This window comes from Varanus komodoensis, unplaced genomic scaffold (assembly GCF_004798865.1).
Source record: "Varanus komodoensis strain SLA01 unplaced genomic scaffold, ASM479886v1 scaffold29_1, whole genome shotgun sequence".
NCBI lineage: Eukaryota > Metazoa > Chordata > Lepidosauria > Squamata > Varanidae > Varanus > Varanus komodoensis.
The window spans coordinates 5,821,299-5,837,499 of NW_025335759.1; the positions used below are offsets into that span (position 1 = coordinate 5,821,299).

The 16,201-nt window shown below is 48.8% G+C and overlaps 1 protein-coding gene across 6 annotated transcripts in view; it reads left to right on the forward strand.

Annotated features, from left to right (window-relative positions):
* PHACTR4 (phosphatase and actin regulator 4) overlaps nucleotides 1-16,201 on the forward strand; it is a 107,362-nt gene that overhangs the window by 87,394 nt on the left and 3,767 nt on the right. For all 6 annotated transcript variants that reach the window (XM_044435119.1, XM_044435120.1, XM_044435118.1 and 3 more), the window contains 8 exons: nucleotides 1,404-1,565; nucleotides 3,190-3,549; nucleotides 8,437-8,998; nucleotides 11,207-11,424; nucleotides 12,191-12,347; nucleotides 12,691-12,746; nucleotides 15,184-15,245; nucleotides 16,054-16,191. In XM_044435119.1, coding sequence (XP_044291054.1) covers nucleotides 1,404-1,565; nucleotides 3,190-3,549; nucleotides 8,437-8,998; nucleotides 11,207-11,424; nucleotides 12,191-12,347; nucleotides 12,691-12,746; nucleotides 15,184-15,245; nucleotides 16,054-16,191 — 1,715 coding nt within the window. The remainder of the gene's footprint in view (nucleotides 1-1,403; nucleotides 1,566-3,189; nucleotides 3,550-8,436; nucleotides 8,999-11,206; nucleotides 11,425-12,190; nucleotides 12,348-12,690; nucleotides 12,747-15,183; nucleotides 15,246-16,053; nucleotides 16,192-16,201) is intronic.

The following is a 16,201-nucleotide window of genomic DNA, read 5'->3' on the forward strand; positions in this document are numbered from 1 at the left end:
ACTCGGGTTGGTCCTGTCATGGTTTGGCAGCTAAGGAAACAAGAGATCCCCTCAGTACAAGGAGTTAAACACAAATCTAGGAGAGTATAGTGCATTATTTACTTAGATGTTTATATTGCTTCCTAGCAATGCTGTTTGCAGACTAATTTGATTAAGGCATCATGTTAAGAGGTCCTTTAACAAAGGCTCCCCTTTCACGTGCACGTGTCCAGCAGTGTTGGGAGAGCTGTGTGGTGCCAGGGAGTGTTGTGTGAACAATGCCATGTACCTAGTCAACAGTTTGAGCAAACTGATTTCCCTCAAAGAATACATATTTATATCTGGTTTGTTAAATGTATGTCTTTCATTTTCTTTCAAAAAGCTCAAAGCAGGGTAGGTGATCTTCCTCCTTCTCTCCATTTTCCTTCACAACAACTCTGTGGGGTAGGTTAGGCTGAGAGTCAGTGATTGGTCCAAAGTCGCCCTGGGCGCTTCATGGCCAATTGGTGACTTGAATCTGTGTCTCCTGTGCCCTAGTCTTGCAATATGCCATGGGGCTCTCGCAAGATGGCAACCTCCAAATAACTTTACTTCAATACTTTATGGATGACCTTTTGTGACTGTAGGCTCAATTTTTGACAGCCTTGGGAAAGATCTTGGTTTACTTCTAAATAAATGTTTAGTATTTTAGACTGCAGTTGAACCATCCTGCCATATTCATTTGATTTTTCCTGGACTTGAAAAGGTCTCTGATGTGTAGCTCAATAGAACGACAGATTTCATTATCACTGAATCTACACAAGGCTTATAACATGTTATATTTTAATCCCTTGTACGCCATTATTTTCTTATGGAGTGCTCACACTTCTTCACACCCAATAGATTGTTTGCGTTTACACAGTTTTAGTACCCTCCAGAGCCTCTACTGTGTTTCGGAGGTACTTTCGCACTGTTTTTCAGTACGAGGATAACCCGTTGCCTTTTAGCTATCATGCTAAAACAAGCCTATGCATTTTGGCACAGCTGACCTTGCATTTGTGTAATAGAACATACAGGAATGCAGAGAAAGAAAACCCCTGCAAAGGAGACACTCCTTCTGCTCCAAAGGAAACAACATTCCCAGGTTAAGCGCCTCATGTAGAGAAGCCCTTGGTGTCACGATCCCCCTCCATGATCCTTTTCTATAGATTTAATAAAGAAATCTATAGCAGTGGTTTCTTCATCTCTCAGACTGGAGCTTCCAATATTAGGAGAAAGGCCTTCAACTGCAGACGTACTGCTTTGCTTGGCAGGCCTGCTGTTTTGTGGTTCTACCTCTCTCCAGCTCCTCCTTCTTGACCACTTTTCCAACTTGCTGTTCAGGTTTGTGCTTCAGCTGACATGTTCTTATTTCGTTCTCTCTCCCTCACGTCCAACACAAACAGAAGGAGAAGAGTCAGACAAATCCAGCCACACTACCTTGAAAAATGGGCACACTGTCCCCATCGACTGCTCTGGGATCGGCAACCTTGAACACCAGGAGGAAGAGACTGAGAAGGGGTCAAGACTTAATCCTGAGCCTGTGGATGAGCCGAAGAAATGGCAAGGTGAGAAACTGCGAGGCTTCCGGAGAAAGGCATTTCCTTAGCTAACACCAGTTTTGGGCTCTTCTGAAAGCATCTCCACGCAGGGGGATTTCCTCATACTAACACAAGTTACTCACACCTCTTCCAAATGTCCGGTCCCACCCAGTTTATCTTGTCCATCATCAGCCACACTGTCTCCTCCTGCCCACATGGTGCTGGTGAATACCAGCCTTCAACTTGAACTCTGCCTTGGGAATTGGCACACACCTCCTGTTCTCTCCTCTACCCAGTGACTGTCTGCAGAGACCGTCTGGGCAAGTTTCCCTGCTCTCAACCCCCCTCTGACTTCCCTGGAAAATGATTCAAGGAAAATCATGAACCTTTCAAAACAAGGAACTATGGAGCAACTTGCCTTCCTGACTCTACGAAGCCGTTTTGCAACCCTTCCCATTCCAGACCCAGAACTTTTAGTAGATATAAGGAGTTATCTTAATACACTCTGCAAGTGCAGCCGTTTATTTATTTCAGAGGGAAGGACCCTCGTCAGCAGGACACGTGTTCTGCCTACAGAAGGGCCCAGATTCAGTCTCGGGCATCTCCAGGTAGGGCTGGCAAAACACCTGCCTGGAACTCCAGAGAGCTGCTCCCAGTCCATATCAATAATATTGGGCTAGACTGGAGTGGAAAACATGTGGCTCTCTTCACCTTCTGCTGCCGGCCCTGCTGCCCCTGAATTTGGGTGGAATTTTCCCCTGGAAAAGATGGCAGTTGGACTGCTTACCCAGAGTCAAAAGGACTGCATTTAGATTGCTTGCATAGCTGCTTTGTAGCTACTTCAGACACAACGACAAACACACACACACCTACCCTCTGTTGGGAGCCAAGGTTCCTCCTTCAGACAAAGGCCAGCCACAGTCCATGTTCCTTACAAACTAGTACAAAGTCGCCCAGACCAAACCTCTGAGCATGCACAGAGTGGTTTATTGAACTCAGTCTAGTGATAAGTTCCACAGACTCTCCTTATGAATGTGCCTGAGCCTGCAGAAGAGGCTCTCTGAAGACAGCCCTGCCTCCTTTCTACACCCTGCTCATCTAACTGGGCCTCTGCTGCCTCCTTGCCATGGGTTCTGCTTAGAGGAAGGGAACTGGTCTGTGTCTGGGAGCTCCTGGTCCCTGGTGCCTCCTCCCACTACCTGTATGTCCATTCCCAGGATCTGATACACACAAAAAGGGACACAGGAAAGTACTTCCAAAAGTATTCGGCTCACTTAATGATGCAAGAATTTCGTGCATGGGTGGACAACTTCTGGGGTTCCAGGAACCAGTTCCCCCTTCTTAGAATTTACCGGTGGTTGCATCCCGTCACCACGATTGCTGTGAGATCATTGCCATGCCAGCAAAATTTGGTGGTGTGGCAAAGTGCTACGTTTTTCCTTTGGAAAATGTACTCTTTGAGTGCTGTTTCTGTGCCACCGAGTTCAAATCAGGGGTGGGGGGCTGGCAGGAGGGGCTGTGAAGAAGGCTGGGTGGGCCATCCACCTTTGGCATCTTGTCCACCCTTGATCTGGTTGAAGTTTCTTCTCGTACGTGATAGCCTTTTCCAGGCATGTCCATAATGCTGTTTTCTTCCCATGCTTGTTCACAGGGACACCAAGCAGCCATCCCAATTCGGAAGGGGAGCCTCATGCTCCAAAGCAGCCTTTGCTTCCTCCAAAACGGCCTTTGTCATCCTCTTCTCAGGAGACGAGTGACATGCAGGCAAGGGGCAGTGTCCCTGCCAGCAGCGCTGCAAGGACTGTGCCTTCCTCCACAGCTGCAGCCACCGTTAGTGCATCAAAGGGGGTCAGTTCGGCCACTGCCCCCTCCCCAGCCCCAAGGACTGTGCCCTCAGCGCTCTCAAGTGCTCACACTACTGCTAACCTGAATGCTACCAATGTGACGTCTGCCAAGCAACCCCCTGTCCCTCCCCCCAAGCCGGTGACTAGGAATAGCAATCCCTTAATAGGTACGTAACTCTTATTTGTATATACATCGTGTCTTTGATTCTTTCTTTAATTGATGTGGATTGGAAAGAAAGCCTGAAGGAATGTTCACAAATGATCAAAAAATGGCTCGATCAAGCCTTCACTTTTTAAAAACGTTTCCACTAGTTGATGTGCATCAGTTCTGCTAATTTATAAGCATCTGCCCATCTGCTGCTTCTGTTATTAGAAATGAAGTGATCACAAACTCTGTGGGCGTGACAGAATATTGCAGGGTAATGGGCTTCAGCTCATCGAAAAAGTACATCAGTAAATACATTCCACATACCATTTGAGGACGTTTTGGATCAATGCAAACTTAGTTTTTGGTGTGCTATAGATTCTGTTACAGTAATTACATTCTGTCACACACACACACACACACACACACACACACACACACACACACACACTGCTAGTGTGTTCCTAACATCACATGTGAAAATATTCCAAGTGTCAAGTTTCTTAGCTGAATTCTCTTGGATTGTGGCCCAGTGTAGGTCTCTTAAATATATTAAGGTGAAATAATATGCAAGTTTATACAGCAAAAAGCCCAACTCATTGTGGTGCACGGTGAGTTACAGGCTTTTTTGTTTTTGCCTAACTTGCATAGGATCCCAGGCATAGGGGCACATTCCAGTGGACGGGTTCTAGAAAGAGCAATCTTCTTGCAAGGTTTTTCCCCCTCCTTGGACATGTCACAATGCAAAGATCTGTGTTTGGCCACAGACCTCCTCTTCGTCTCCCGAAGAAAAAGGTGTCTCACTTTCATGTTGCAAGGTACATGGTGGACACGGTCATTGATTGCAAGAAGCAGCTTTTCACCTTGCAAAATGTTAAAGCGAAGAGTGTCATTTGGCTTGCTGGCCAAGTACAATTTGAGTTTCTAGTACTGATAGCCAGTTGGACAAAGAATGAGAATCCTAGTGCTTAACTTGTGTCTTGCTTGGGGCCTCTGTAATAATTTTAATCAGCTTATAAAATTATACTGTGTCCTCATAATAATTACTTCCTCAGTTACATCATACTTAATATAATAGCCAAATTAGACAATGTAAGCCCATCCTGCTTTATCAAGTGTGCATGTGTGATTTGGAAGTGAAACTACATTTTCCATTAAGCAACAGATCCCTATTCTGAAGATCGCACTAATTTAAATCTCCTTTGTGAGCCATCCAGATTGGCTGCTGGAAGAGTAGAAACGAAGCAACAGTGGCAACAATAATAGCATTGGAAAATAGGATTACACTGTTAATTGTTTTGTCAATGAAGAATATTTTGTGCTCTTAACAACTGGTATATGTAACACAGTTGTTACATGGTATAACAGCAAACCTATTTTAGCTAATGAGGACACACTCAACTGGGAGCTGTGGTCTAATTTCATATTTGGGTATGATACAGATGTACAAATGCTTGTTTGTTATACTCACTCATTACATTTTTAAGTGTGCCACAAGATGCTTTAAGTACCCTTAGAAGATGTGGCGTGTAAAGCAAGTGTCCCTGATTTTGGGTACTGTGTGATCTTTGTTTTTAGTTTATATCCACCCCCTCCCTGGCCCACTTTTCATTACATGAAAAGGTAGACTCTTCAGTTGGCCAGTTAGATCTGACTGCGCTGCGGTGATGTCTCTTTAACCACATTTTCCTGAGCTTAATAATTTGAAGAAGCGGTTCAGGGAAAAGATGTCTCAGTCTCTCAAGGCTGACCTTGCTCAAGTTCTACGTTTTGCACCATTCGGCTTGTTCTGCCCCAGCGCTATGTGAGGGCCTCTCTCCTAACTTTTACACATACTTTGGCAAGCCTTTTTCAAACTGTGTGTGATCTTGCGCATCTTTTTCAGATGTGGCACATCTGAAAACTTTCACTTTCTGTCCGGTTAAGGGTTTTCTTTCTGTCGCAGCTACCGGGTGAGAAGGTTGGCCAGGTTGCTGTCTCTTATCTCACTTCAGCAGCAGTACGAAAGAAGCTGCTCTCCTGCTCTACTTGAAAATGGGGCACTCGGGGGCGGGGGGAGGAAATGGAAACAGGCTGTAGGAAGCGTTGCCTGTGGCACTTGTGGCCCTGGCCATGTGTAAGGAAGAGCCTTCGTGACACTTGTGGTTCGAGGGTGTGGGGAGAAGGGAGTAAAATGTATGTGGGTCTTGCTAACCTGCTAAGAATGTGCAGTGGGAGCGTGAGGCAGATCTTGCAGTCGCCCTCAGAACACACATTGCAAGGTCTAGTGTGTGTGTGTGTGTTTCTGAACCAAGGAGGCAATGACAGCAGCGGGTTCTACTCTGTCAAATTTGCAGGACCTTATGGATGATCACATCTGGGGTGGAGGACACAAATCTGAAGGAGCAAGAAAGACTCTGAGAAGAGAGCAGCCAGGATAGAGAGAGAATGGGCATGTGTGTGTGTGTGTGTGTGTTTTACAAGGAGGAATGGTGTTAAAATAAAACTGGAGTGATCAGAACAGATTAATACGTCAAGAGTCATGTTTATATTGGCTGATCTCATGAAGGGATTTAAATACTGCCTTTCAAGCCAGATTGCTCCCACAAGGTGCTGTATGAAAAAAAATAACCTTGCTCAACACACATAATATATTTATTTTTCGATTTATATCCTGCCTTTTTCCTACAAAGGGCTCAAGGCAGCTTACATCATTCTCCTCCTCCTCCATCTTATCCCCACAACAACAACCCTGTGAGGTGGGTTGGGCTGAGAGTCTGTGACTGGCCCAAAGTCACCCAGTTGGCTCCATGGCTGAGCGGGGACTAAAACCCAGGTCGTGTGAGTCCCAGTCCCAGGCTCTAATCCACTGCACCACACTGGCTCTCATATATAAAGCCATCAGACCATTTGTTTCTTCTAGGGAAGGGCAGTCCATGAATGCGGGACACCACTAAAATGCTATCTCAGGTTCTGTCTCCATAAAATGAAGAATGGAGGATTGGCGTGGGTGGTGAATGCAAGTTGCTTGGCAGAGGACCAAACCACTCCAGTTTGTGGTTCAGAACATTGATTGCTTTCTTGACACGTTGCTATCAGTGCTCCAATACCAGATATTGACTGAGATGTCGGGCTCTTGGAGCCTACAGAAACTGTCCAATGGAAGCTAGAACCTTGTTTGAGCTGCTTCGCTCTGGCTGCAAAACAGCTTTTTGTTGAAGTTTGGCCCACAAGAGAGTCAGAAGAACTGATCCTGCACACCCTGAGAATGAATCGCATCCATCCCTTCCCCGTACTTGTATTTAATGTCCAACAACAAGCACTGGTAGAAAGGATAAGATAATAGAAAAGTTTGCAAGACTGTATGAAGATAGAAAGTGAGAGGGGCAGGAAGAAAACTGTGGCAGATGACAACATGCTTGTCTGACATCTGTGCTGAACTAGAAAGTTTCGTTCTCACTGCCTTGGCACTGATTCTCTCATCTCCTGCTTGTGGGTTCTTGTGGGAAGCCAGCTGGGCACTGTGTGAAGAGCATGCTGGATCAGATGGGCCCTTGGCCCTGATCCAACAGTGCTCGTCTTGGATTCTGATGATCGTGTTGTGATTACGCAGATCTCTCTCTTGTGGAATAATGGGCAGGAATCCAGTGCTGAGTGCAACCTGAAAATGCCCCTTTTCATGGCGGCCTTTGCCAAGTTGTGTGAGGTAGGGAACTGAGGTGCAGGAGATGTGATATCACAGGGTTATTTCATGACATCAGGTGTTTGAACTCAAATCCAAATCCATATGACTCCCGCTGTCCTTCACTCTCAGCCATAGTAGCTGGAGCTGATGGGAGCTGTAAGCCAAAACCACTTGCAGGCCCCATGTGACTCACCCCTCTTTTGGGGTAAAATCTTCACAAGCTGAATTAATACCTACAATATGTCAGAAAATGAAGCCAGTAAAGGAACAGTTAAAATAGCAACAGCTAAAAAACATGGAGCCAAGCAAAGTCATTAGGTAGAAGTTGGGCAGGAATTTTTTAAACTTCTAACAATCTGCTTCTGTCCTTTGGACTGTGCCGGCCCTCTGGCCTGTTTCTGCGCATGATCTGGAGGGGTCTGGATGTCCTTCTTTATGGTCTCTGTGCATCACACACATGAGCTGTGCACATGCAAGGAGCCTGTTTGGGAAGATTCCATAGCTAAGATTTTACTTGGTGGGAACCCCTCCTCTCCCTGCCCTGGCGTGGAGGGTTCCCGTCTGCTCCTTAGTAGTTCTCTGACCACCATTGTAGGTGCACCAGGAAGTCCCTCCTCTGCTCTCTGCAGTTACCCACTTTCCTCTGATGGTTTTCCTCCTTTTTCGTCTAGCCCCTGCTGAAGAATCTCTTTTCTCTTTCCCTTTCCCAGGTTTGTCTAATTCCCTCATTCCTGAAAGAAATTCTTCAAAAATGTATCTGCTGTCTCCTCTTTGTCCTTACCTGCTTGCTCCCCATCTCCAGCTTCCCTGCCCCATGATCGCGCTCAAAGCTCCCCTGAGGAATTGTTGCAGCTGTGGCAGCTGATGGCCACTCTCTTTGTTCCTTCTGCTTGCGGGAGAGCCCTGACCTGCTGCGACGGCCAGGCTTTCACCAAACAGAGGAGAAATCACGGGCCGACTGCCTGAAAGCCAGGCTGTGGAGCAGGGACCTCCATGGGGCGCAGCCCACAGCCAGCCAAATGCACCACCACCCTGGAGGCCCTGGCGTCCTCCTTCGCACTACCCGCTGCGACTGTAGGGCCTGCCACAAGCACTCCACCAACCGAGGGACCCGCACTGAGGCCCCATTTGCTCAGACCTTTCCTTTCTCCAGGCACTAGAACTGGCAACCCTCCGCTTCCTTTTCGTAGATGCGCATTCTAACAATATGTAACCGCACTTTGTCTGTCTGTCTTTGCTTTCCAGCTGAATTGTCTCAAGCTATCAACAGCGGCACGGCTCTGTCAAAGCCCTCTCCGCCTTTGCCTCCTAAAAGAGGTGTCCCATTAAATGCGCCTTCATCCCTCGAATCGGCCACGACGCCCAGGTCACCCATGGACAAGATCATGTCGTCATCCTACCCGTCCTCAGTCCCGGCGCACGCGATGCCATCCCACCCGCCACCCTCCTCGTCGCCCCCTCCGCTCTGCCACGTGGCTCCAGAGCCCCCCCACAGCCTGCTTCCTACCCCCATCCAAGGGATGCAGGCGCCTCTTCCCACAGAACTGCGGGTGGAAGCGCAACAGGAAGGACTTCCCCTGCCGGATGCAGCCCGGAGGATGGCCGAGCAGGGGCCGCTCCGGCTCCCCCAGCTCCCCCTGCACATCCGCATCCAGCAGGCGCTGACGAGCCCCCTGCCGGTCACCCCGCCGGCTGATGGCTCGCACAGGGCCCACTCGCTGCTCTTTGAGAGCGACGCCTCCTACGAAGAGAATGGGGCGCTGGGCCGCACACGGTCGCTGCCGGTTACCATTGAGCTGCTGAAAGTGTGAGTTCCTTTGCGGGGTGTTGTCGGTGGTGACCTGCGTGCAGGTCAGCTCAGTTTCTCTTTTGGTACCAGCATATTTTAGCTGGTTTTAGAGATTGGCTCTCTCTCTTTCGAAAGTTAAACTGGGGGAAGCCTGGTGAAGGTACTGAGCCGCTGACCTGTGCAAAAACCTGGCTGATTCTTCTCCAGTTGCTCACATGTGCACAGCAGAAGTCCTAATGCACCACCTGGATTTCTTGGGAATCGTACAGGAAAAGGACTCTTTGCTGGCAATGTCCCTTGAGTATTTAGTCTCCCAAGGAGTTTCATACACTGTATTTTACTACTTAGTAAAAATCGGCTTTCTCAACCCTGAAAATGGAGCTTGGCAACCTTTAAAACAAGTGCAAGAACCACAGGCTCGGGGGTTAAGTCTAGCCCACCCGGGGCCCAATTTGGCCCCCCAAGAGTCCCCAGATGGCTCCTCTCCTTTCCCCAACCCACAATTATTTCATGATTTCTTGGTGATTTTATGCAGTCCTTGCCCCCGCAATCTTAAAGCTTGGACCACTTCTTTTTTAAGCCTTAGTTAAGAACTGTAACGTGCTGGTACTTCTGTCCCAAAATCCTTTTGCCTAACCCTAACTCCCCTCCCAAGAGCTTTTCATCGGGACCAACTCTTTGGACTGAAGGAGGATAAACAGCCCTACTAGATAAAGTATGCAAAATAAGCACATTTGCTTTCCCCCAGTTTGCATGGTTCTGCTTTTGCTAGCCATGGTGCAGGGTTGGGAAACAGAAACAGAGCGAGTCAGAAGGGGCCTCCTGGGCCATCTAGTCTGATCCCCGGCTCCAGCTGGCTCCGCTCACGACATGCCCACCATGTGGATGTCCAGCCTATCCTTGAACACCCGCACCAATGGGGCCTCAACGACCTCTTGTGGAAGCCCATTCCACACCCTCGGGGTCCTGACTGTCAGGAAGTGCTTCCTGGCATCCAAATGGAACCTTGGCTCCCTGAGCTTTGCTCTGTTGGAGCGCATTCTGCCTTCCTCTGCAGGGGAGAACAGGTCTCTACCCACCTCCATGTGACATCTCCTCACATCTCTTTAATTAGTCTCTTTCATTGTGCAGTTTCACAGCCCTGGGAGATGCTTAGGAAAGGGACTTCTCCCACCTGGTATCCTTCAGAAGTACATGATCACTACACCCCATGAACTTAGCCAATAGTCTAAAAGGGCATATCTTCCAAAACTTTGGTAAAGATACTCTTTGGGGACCCTGGATGAAGAGGGAAGTGTTCTAACTTGCAGCCCAGTCCTCTGATGCTGCAACTTAGACGGCCTTTAACAGGGGTGGCTGAGGAGCAGCCAGATCTGGCGTTGTACAGTGCTCCAGTTTTTGAGCCATCATACAGGCAGCAATTACAGATGGAGGCACCCACCTCTGCAGGGTATTTGGGGGCTGCTTCTTTCTGAGCCCCTCAGTGCTGCACCCAGTGTGCAGGCGGGAGGTGCGCTTGTTACGTCCCGGGGGCCAAAGGGCTGCCTGACATGCACGTAACTCTTCCCTGAGAAACACAGAAACTGCGCGATTCAGAAGGGGCCTCCTGGGCCATCTAGTCTGACCTCCGGCACCAGCCGGCTCCGCTCACGACATGCCCACCATGTGCACGTCCAGCCTATCCTTGAACACCCGCACCAATGGGGCCTCAACGACCTCTCGTGGAAGCCCCTTCCACACCCTCAGGGTCCTGACTGTCAGGAAGTGCTTCCTGGCATCCAAACGAAACCTTGGCTCCCTGAGCTTTGCTCTGTTGGAGCACGTTCTGCCTGAAACAGGGAAATGGAGATCCTGCTTCCGCTCCGGCTCCTTCCACTGCACTGGGATTCCACCTAGAACTGTGTTGTTCGTAAGCCGAGAACCTGAAGGCTTCAGTTTCAAACTGTTGACTTCTGTGTCTGCTGTCAGTTTATCTGCTTGTTCAGCGCCCATCGCAAAACAGCTCTGGACAGCTCTGCTGATCAGCATTGTTCCCCAGGAGAGCTCCTTACGAATCCTTCCCTCTACAAATGAAGGGCGGTTAAGGGTACGATCCTATGCCTTTTTTGCTAAAAAAAGGCCTGCAGCTCCCAGCATGGCCCCACACCCCCTTCTTCCTGTCCAAGCAGGCACAGAATTGCACCCTTAACCCGATTAAAAATAAATAACTGTATACCTTCTTGTTAGTCCAGACGATGATGAAGAGGAAGAGGATGGCCAAGGAGATGTGCATCATTCCTATCCCCATGTTTACACTGGAGAGGCCCCAAGCACTACGATCATTCCCAGCATCATCCTGCAGACTGTGCAGGATGAAGAGGAGGGACCAAGTGACTCAGACTCGGAGGGACCCATTCTGTACAGGGAGGAGGAAGAGGAGGAGGATGAAGACGAAAGCCATAACAGTAAGTCTCCTCCTATCCCGGGCAAGCTTTCTCAGTGCATCGGGGCTGTGGAACCACTGCCTCGTGGGCCACATCCGCCTCACTCGGGGTCCCAGACTGGCCCTTAGGGATCCCCAGTTGGCTTGCCCCGCTTTCCTCTGACTGCCAATGGTTTACCAGCGTTGTGCAGTTTTTCCCCCATTCCACAGATTTGGAAATGCCTCTCCTAATGCTCCGTTGCTGGCAGTGAGAGCTAACCCATAATCTGGCCAGGGCGGCTTATTTTATATTGTATATTGTATTATATTGTGTATGTGTGTGTGTATATATATTAAATTATTATTATTATTATTATTATTATTATTATTATTATTATTATTATTATAACACACACACACACACACACACATATATATATATATATTAATTTTTATTTATGTGTTGTAAGCCACCCCGAGGCTTCGGTGAATGGGGCGGCATAAAAATGTCTTAATAAATAAATAAATAATGGTGGCACTTTTGTTATTTTGGCCACATCCCATGTTGCTGTTGGCCCCACCTAGCTCTGGAATGCAGTCACTGCCAACATCCCTGAAACTGGATTCTGCCCTGGGGCTGAACGAGGCTTGATTCATGCAGATGTGCCTTCGCTGCCTAGGCACTTTCCTCCTGCTTTCTGCCTTAACACTCTGTAGATATTTGACATCCGTGTGATCTGAAGCGGTGGGGAAGAGCTGGCAGAGAGGTAGCATGTTTAGTAACGTCCGCGCGTTCTTTCTTTCCAAAGCTGCACTAGCCAATAAAGTCAAGAGGAAAGATACTCTCGCCATGAAGCTGGGCAACATTGCTCCCCGGCCGGAGCTACCGGAAGAGAACATGTTTCCTCGGAAGAGCAAGGAAGAGTGGAATGAAATCCGGCAACAGATAGGAACCACACTGATCAGGTAAGGGCGGCAGAAGAAAAGCTGCAGTTTGCTCAGCTTGGGATTGTATTGTCTGAGAAATATCCCAGGGAAACGTGGGCGCTAAGTGCAGCCATTTAACTTGCTTGGTCCTGGATGGCCTTATAGGCACAGCAGGTGTAAGGGCCCTGCCCATCTGAGTTGCAAGCATTGGACACACTGGGGCACTGCCTGGCTCCCTTAAAAAGGAAAAACCATTTGGAGATGACCCTACATGCATTACATGCCTACTGCTTTGAGACTTGTTTTGGTGTGAAGGATGGAGAAAGCTGTGGCTTTCCCTGCATCCTAAAAGTGACACGTTTTCCTCTTTCTTTTCAAATAGGCGATTAAGTCAGAGGCCAACAGCAGAAGAACTGGAGCAAAGGAATATACTTCAGCGTGAGTCACAGCCATGTGCAGCTTTGTGAACATGCATATGCTAAACCATCAACGCCAGCCTTCCCCAGCCTCGTGTCCTTCAGATGTTCTACACTCCAGCACCTGTGTTGACTAGGAAGGTTGGGAATGTAGTCCAGTCCGTGGGGAAGGCACCGGCTTGGGGAAGGCTGGCCCACACCTCCTTTATCATCCTGCTCTAGCTGCAAAGCATTTGCTTTGGTCCCAGAACAGAAGCTCTACCTGCTGTGCAGCATTCCTGCCGTCCTGTCATTTGCATGGGAAGTTTCATTTAAATTCCCAGGGAGCTGCAGCAGGTAATCTGGACTGAAGCGAATGAACAGGCTTTGCCACTGCAGTGGCAGCAGCAGCTTTATTTATTTATTCCATCTTTCTGACACCCAATAGCCAAGGCTTTATCCTTTGCTGGGAGGAGTCAGAGGACAGTGTTTAAAACACTTCTGCTGTGCGTGGGAGGAACTGCACCTCCAAACAAAGTTTTTCTTCTGCTTCCGAGAGAATGGCAGCAGGCAGAGGAAAGAAATGTATCTTTGCAGGAAAGGAGTCCTCCTTGTTTTGGAGTTGTTTAGTTTTGACAACGAGGTAAGCCTCAGAATCGGGCTGGTGAGTCAAAGGAACAGCTGTGTCTAAGAGTTCCAGTATGCGGTGGAAGGATTCTTGTTTTTCCCCTGACTGCTTCTCCTTGCACGTCATGACTTTCTACTTCTAATAAGGAGGGGTTATCTGGCTGGGGTGTAAACCAGGAGCGGGAGTAGCAGCCTCTGTAAAGGAGGCACCATTAGGCCAAGCCTGGGAAAATTTAACCTGGGCCCAGTTGATGGTAACAAGTATAGGCCAGAAGCCCACCTTCCCTTCTGCCTGAGCCAGTCAACTTCAGACAATGCAATGAAATGGATCATTGAGACCCTTTGCGACTGGGCTTCCAGCCTGGCTTTGGAATGGAATCTGCCTTAGTCCCCTTGTGAGGTGACCTTGGCCAAGAGGGGGAAAGAGGCCCCGCTGCTGCTGCTGGGCTTCTCAGGGGCTTTCAGTACCGTCGCCCGTGGTATCCTATCCTTCTGGAGGCGTCGCCTGGGTCGGGAGCTGGCGGTGCTGCGCTACACTGGATCCCCTCCTGCCCGGATTCCAGAAGGTGGTGCCGGGGGGGTTGCTCTGTGTCTCGGAAGCCTTGCTGTGGGATTCCGCTAGGATCTTGCTCCCCACGCCCTTCAACAGCCATACAAATCCACAGGGGACGTTATCCTGAGGGGTAGGCCGAGGCCTCCTCAGTGCACAGATGGCAGCCCGCTGTGTCTCCTTCCTCTTGTCGCCCAGGCTGGATTGACGGTCGCTGCTTTGAATCAGGACCTGCACACAGCAATGGACTGAAGCAGGGCCAATGCACTGAAGCTCAGTACAGGCAGCGGAATCGTTAGTGGCACGTCACCTGCCTGGAAGAGTGATGCTCAACCTGTCCTAGAGGATCGAGGTCCTCCTGGAGCCACCCCTGCCATTAGAGGCCTCCGTGGCACCGAAAACCTTTGATTGGCTTAGGCTGATAGAACAACTCCATCCCTATCCGGACAGGGTTAGCCTAGCTAAGGTTACCCATGTTCTGGTAGCCTCTTGGCAGGATTACCGCAATGTGCTACCAGCTTTGAAAATGGTCCTGGGCTCTCGGGTGGTCCAAAGCAGGGGCAGCAACACTGCAAACAGGGACTGCCCAGTGGGACTGAATGAGGCCAGTTCTCTGCCTTCTGCCCTGGCTGCCATGCCTGGGCCTAATTCGAAGTGTGGCATTACCGTGCAGACCACAAAATGGCTTCTGGCGAGGTTCTTCCGTCTTATGCAGAAGACCCGAAGATCCTTCTCAGCAGCCCTTCTCTGGGAAGTAAAGTCGGTGGCTAGGAGCAAGGACCCTTGTGGTGGAACAAGCTTCCCGGAGAAGCTTGCCTGGCACCTACATAGTACTCTTTCTGGTGGCAGGTGAAGACTTTATTTTTCTGAGAATTCTCATCTTTCTAGTATAGAAACATAGAAACAGAGCAAGTCAGAAGGGGTCTCCCGGGCCATCTAGTCTGACCCCCCAGCTCCAGCTGGTTCTGCTTTGTTAAATCTTTTGCAGCAGTTTAACTGTTTGTGCTGGGCTAGGTTTTAGTCTGGATTTTTCTTCTGTACTGTAGTCTTACACCTTTATAGTGTATTTTAACATTGTACTTTCTGACTTTAATTGTTCTGCATTGTATTTTATTTGTACAATATTGCCCCCAATTCCTAATAATCCTTCCCAAAAGACAGTTCAATCAATGTGTGTCTAAATGTGTGTAGCATTAATAAGCTGTATCCTAGTAAATGACTTGTTCATTTATCCACTGTCAACTCTTTTGAGAGTAAGCAGGCATTGTAAGCACTAAACCGTTTTTCTTTTTCTTCTTGGCAGCCAAAAATGAGGCCGACCGGCAGGCTGAAAAGCGGGAAATTAAACGAAGGCTCACCAGAAAGGTACTGGAAATACTGAGCGTTTTGTTCTGATCTTCCAGAGCTCTTCGTGGGAGGGACCCATTGAGGCATGTGCTGTGTGGGTGGGATGCTGTAAGGGCTGTTCTGGTGCTCCGTCCACGGATATGGTGGCGACCGCTTTGGTATCTGGTATGGCTCTGTTCAGCAGCATGTGCAGTGCTCTGCTTAACTCTTCACAAAGTCCTAGCTGGAAAGCAGGATGGAGTAAACAGAGAGATGCATGTTGTCACGACTGGCTGGATACATCCCGGGCACTGAAAAAGGGCCTTGTGCAGTGTATGCCCAGTGCAGCGTGTGCACCAGCCTTTCCCAGCCTGGAAAGGATGTGTTGGACAACCACTCCCATAATCTCCCAGTTGGCTGGGGATTTTGGATGGTATAGTCTAGTACATCAGCTTGGGCACTATGGATGTATTTATTTATTTAAAACTTTTGTAGACTGTCCCATTATCGAAGTCTCGGGACAGTTTAACAATACAAAATGTTAGAAAAGAAAAAAAATATTAGGGGGTGGGAGGCGTATAGGGAAAAAGACGTTCCTTCAGGTATCCTGGTCCCAAGCCATTTAGTGCTTTATAGGTCAATACCAGCACCTTAAATGGAGCGCAGGCTTCAATCGGCAGCCGGTGCAGCTGGTGGAGGACCGGCATTATGTGAGAATAGGTTGCACTGTCCTATGTCGCTGCCCTGGACGTGTGACATCATAGTGGAGGAAGAAGCGTTTGCCTTGCTTAACAGAGCACATGAACGGCTGCTTAAGACCGACTCTCTCTCTCGCGTTGCCTTTCAGCTTAGTCAAAGGCCTACTGTGGCTGAACTGCAAGCAAGAAAGATCCTGAGGTTTAATGAATATGTGGAGGTGACAGATGCTCAGGACTATGACAGGCGAGCTGACAAGCCGTGGACAAAATTAACTCCTGCTGACAAGGTGGGCGGAA